The 5,000-nt window shown below is 36.0% G+C and overlaps 1 protein-coding gene across 1 annotated transcript in view; it reads right to left on the reverse strand.

The window, feature by feature from the left end:
• commd10 (COMM domain containing 10) overlaps positions 1–5,000 on the reverse strand; it is a 20,363-nt gene that overhangs the window by 11,491 nt on the left and 3,872 nt on the right. Inside the window, exons 4-5 of the mRNA XM_058784657.1 lie at positions 4,191–4,346; positions 3,425–3,538 (exon numbers count right to left, since the gene is read on the reverse strand). Coding sequence (XP_058640640.1) covers positions 3,425–3,538; positions 4,191–4,346 — 270 coding nt within the window. The remainder of the gene's footprint in view (positions 1–3,424; positions 3,539–4,190; positions 4,347–5,000) is intronic.

Raw genomic sequence — 5,000 nt, forward strand, 5'->3', positions numbered from 1 at the left:
CTTTACGAAAATCAAAACCAAAACACATTTTGATTGTTCACACTGTCCTAGAATAATGTAGTTAGAGTGGCCTGAAAATGCCCCTGTATGAGTTTGTCTTATATTTCTACATGATATAATCAATATCACATGTTGTTTCAAATATCAGCACGATCGCAGATCGCAAAAAATAGTTCCAAACAAAACATTACATTGTAAGTGAATCCACTTTTTTGAGCAAATCAATGATTCGCTGAAGAGAGTCAGTTGCCTTGCTGCTGAATAAATCAACAGTTTTAATGAATCGTTGAGTAAACTGGGGGAAGTTTGTGAAGTTGGGGGAATATTCATCTTCGTGCTTGAGCATTGCTTGTGGCGTCCCCCAGGGGTCAGTACTGGGTCCGAAGTTATTTTTGCTTAATATAAATGATATTTGTAATGTATCAAAATTAATCAAGTTAGTTTTGTTCGCAGACGATATAAACATTTTACGTTCTGTGGGGGATTTAAAAGAATTATTAGAGACTATTACTTTAGAAATGAGTAAATTAAAAAGGTGGTTTGATTTAAATAAATTATCATTAAATGTTAATAAAACTAAATGTATGTTATTTGTAAACAGTAAAAAGAGTACACAAGTTCAGATACAGATAGATGGTGTGGACATAGAAATTGTAAATGAAAATTAATTTCTTGGGGTGATAATAGATGATAAATTAAGTTGGAAATCTCACATAAACCATGTACATAATAAATTGTCTAGAAGTGTCTCAGTACTGAATAAGGCAAAGCATGTTCTGGACCACAAATCACTCTACATTCTGTATAGTGCATTAATATTACCATACTTAAATTATTGCTCAGAGGTTTGGGGTGATACCTATAAATGCAGACTATTATCATTATCTATGTTGCAAAAAAGAGCAATATGGATAATTCATAAAATTGGTTATAGAGATCATACAAATTCATTATTTTTAAAATCAAGGATATTAAAATTCATTGATCTGGTTTATTTTCAAACAGCACAAATAATGTATAAAAGCAAAAAATAATTTACTCCCTAGCAATATTCAAAAATTATTCCTTGATGGAGAAGAGCGACATCATCTTAGGAGAGAGTGTAATTTTAAGCATCTCTATGTTCGTGCAACATTAAGAAGCTGTTGTATTTCTGTAAGTGGAGTGAAACTGTGATCCAAAGCAGTATAAACGTACGGTTCTCAGAATTCATCAGGAGGAAGAACGGATCTGATTAGGTGCTCCTATAGATTTAGTTATAGTTTTTATTTAGGTTTTGTTTGTATATTTAATGTAAATATACGTAGGAAAGTCAAAAGAGTGCATTAAGACAAAGATGAGATGACAGAGTTATGAAGTTAAGTTGATTATTGTTATCATGAAGTTGATTGGATGATTATTGTTATTGATTACTATTATCACCGTGGAATGGAGAAGGGGTAGGATTAAATAAGCTTATGCTTCTTCCTACTCCTTTTTGGACATGTATAAGTTGAAATTGATTTGTATTGTGTTGTTACTATGTTTATTTACATGTTCGAAATAAACGTTTCAATCAACTTTTAGTCTTGTTTCACATCTGTGACCCTGCAGCACAGAAGCAGTCATAAGCAGCACAGCTATATTTGTAGCAATAACCAACAATACATTGTATGGGTCAAAATTATACATTTTTCTTTTATGCCAAAAATCATCAGGATATTAAGATCATGTTCCATGAAGATATTTAGTAAATTTCCTACCGTAAATATATGAAAACTTCATTTTTGATTAGTAATATGCATTGCTAAGAACTTCATTTGAACAACTTTAAAGGTGATTTTCTCAATATTTAGATTTTTTTGCTCCCTCAGATTCCAGATTTTCAAATAGTTGCATCTCAGACAAATATTTGTCCAACAAACCATACATCAATGGAAAGATTATTTATTCAACTTTCAGATGATGCATAAATCTCAATTTTTTTAAAATTGACCCTTATGACTGGTTTTGCGCTCCAGGGTCACATTTAGTCTTTTAGTTTCATATTTACAGTATAATTTCATTTAAAAAAATATATAAATTCATATTTCAATATTCAAAATATTATTTTAAGAGCATTAATCTCATGTTGCATTATTTATGCAGTTGTAATAATTACAGTGTAAAGTGTAACTTCATCTAAACGCTGCTTCTGCAAAACTGGATTTTACTGACACGGATGTCATTGATTGGTAACAGCCTGCAGTGTCTTCTTATTCTAATTGAATTTATTGATTAAATGTAAGAATGTGAGATAAAAGATGATGCATATATATAACAGGGTTAGAAAACATTGGCCTTATAAAAGAAAAACGTCCTCAGATCAGTTTAAGAGGGCAGATGTCGGCCTTTAATGGAAAAGTTGATTTCTGGCACAGATTATGAAGAATATGAAAAGCTTTGAGTCATCAGTCCAGAACGGGCCAACACACCAGCACCGAAACACACTCAGCAAAATATCATCTAATTACATTAACGATAACATCCCAGAAAATACTGCGACGCAGAACACACAAGTGTTAGACAGGAGCGCGAGGAACAGGAGAGGAGCCCAGCAGTCAAACGAGATGTTTAATTACTGTCTTTATCTGCCGCTGACGGAGAACGAGGTCGCAGCAGAACGAGCGAGGATTCAACAAAGAGTTTCCGCTCCTCCGTGACCCAACCCAGAAAAACAAAGGAGAAACGCCTGCTGCTTGGATGAAGCTTTGAGAACACAGAATAAAGCACAGATTCACGGGAGCGAGCTCCGTCTCTTCAGAGGAGCGCTGTGACGTGCTGAGATCTACCACGGGAAACACGGCGGCTCTTAACGCATTATTACAAGCGTTCATCACGCCAAACAAACACGGAACCGAAACAGAGACAAACGTCAAGAGTTCACAGCAGAATCACATGATTTTCTCGGCTCAGAGTCACACTGACAAACACGTTCTTCAGCCTGCACTGATTCAATCATATGATGCAACGCTCTGAATGTCACTGTAATGTGTCTGTTCTTATCTTATCCGTTACGAGCATGCTTTTAGCAGATGCTTTTATCCACCTTTAAATCTGTTTTAATGCATCATGTGCATCTTATATTCAGGTTATAAAGTGTAACACAGCTTATACAGTTATGAGGACCTTTATAATGCATTATATTGTTTTACCAGAGACATATCTTTAGTGCAAAACAGAAACGCCACAGAAGCCTTGAACTCGCTCGCAGGGATTGATTGCAGGGCTTTAGACCTCTGATCTGCGTTAGAAGAACACACACACACACACGCAGCCACAGCGCCACCATCTGAGCGCCGGAGGAACTGCAGCTCTGTCTCTGTTCACACAGAAAGCACCGGAACGCACGCGCTCCTCCTCTGATCATGGGTCGAGCTGAAAGCTGAGAAGCGTGTGCGTTTACCTCGGTGTCGTCCTCCGTCCGGAGCCCCAGATTGAGGACGGCATGCGGCGCTTTCAGTCTGCTCCGAGCCGATGAAGCCATCTGCAGACCGAGCTGCCAACCCACGAGATCCAGCTGGAAAACACACCAGAAACACACTCAACTTAGGCTTACTTTGAACTCTAATGATTTCTTTAGAAGTTTACAACTACAACACAAGTCATAAACAATGGGACATAATTAAAAGGTGTCCAAAAAATGTAGAAAAATATGTTATTAATATTATGAAGCCAATAATAACACTCTTAATAATAACTGGCTTCTGCTGATATTATTAAAAAAAGTTTTTCACACTAAGAAAAAATGTTTATTTTAAGAACTGATCACTGAAAGCTTCTTTAGGGAACCTAAAATGGTTCTTCTAAGGAATCACTATTTTCACGAGTGTAGAGTCATTAGTCCGATTCAAACTTGAGACTGTTTGTGAGTCTTTCTGACTGATTCATTACAAGGAATCATTTCGAGAGTCATTTGTTCATGATTCAGACTGCACTGTTCACATCTACACTCTTCAGAATAACAATAACGGACCGTTTCCAATACATTATTCAAGAAACTGATCACTGAAAGCTTCTTTGGGGATCCAAAAATGGTTCTGTATCAGATCTGACATGAATGAAGGATCCCATCTTCTCGAATATCAAATGTTTCGCAGGTTCAGACTGGGCAGAGATATCGGTCAGGCCTCAGATTCATGCAAACATCTAGAACTTGAGCGTGAACTCACCTTTTTAGGGGCAAATATCCCGAGTCGGATCTTCTCCACCACATCTGGAGCAGCGGCAGCCCAAACCTGAGCGAACACCTCGGCTTTCTCCGGCTGGACGCTGATGTTGTCCAGCTGCTGTCTGAGAGACGCCGGCTTCAGGTTGTGATACACGGCCTGCAGCGAGAAATCCTCTGCTTCACACATCTGATGATCACGCATTCATTACACCGCGCTCAGACTCAATGTTAACACCAGCTCATTCCTGCAATATCAATATAAATACTAACAAACAAACTATATACTTCTTATTCAAAGAGGCTATACCAGAAGAAAAAAAACATTTCATTTTCTCCAGTACTACTTGTCTTTATTAGTTTTATTTAGTTTGTGCTAGTATCTCTAACAGATCCATTTCAATTTCATCTCGATTCTCTTTTAGGCACTTTCTTAAAATATTTAATATCATGCATTCTGTTGCTTAGGAGGAGATCTTGAAATAAATGTAATTATTTTGTAATTTCACATAATTTAAGCACTTTTCAAGTATCTCTTCATAAACACTCATACAGAAATGTAATATATCACATGTAATATTGCCATATATGTTACCTTTAAGGCCATATATAATTTTGCACACATATATTCTTTGGGTAGATGAATACATAAGTTTATAGCATATATATAAAATTCACATAGTAATGTGTTTACATGTGCATACTGTATGTTAATAATATTCTGTGATGTTTTTTTGTATGTTATTATATGTAGCAACCATATATGTCAGCAATATATATTTTACTTATATATGCAACTTTATTAAAACAATGT

This window comes from Onychostoma macrolepis, chromosome 08 (genome assembly GCF_012432095.1).
Source record: "Onychostoma macrolepis isolate SWU-2019 chromosome 08, ASM1243209v1, whole genome shotgun sequence".
In the NCBI taxonomy this organism is placed as follows: Eukaryota; Metazoa; Chordata; class Actinopteri; order Cypriniformes; family Cyprinidae; genus Onychostoma; species Onychostoma macrolepis.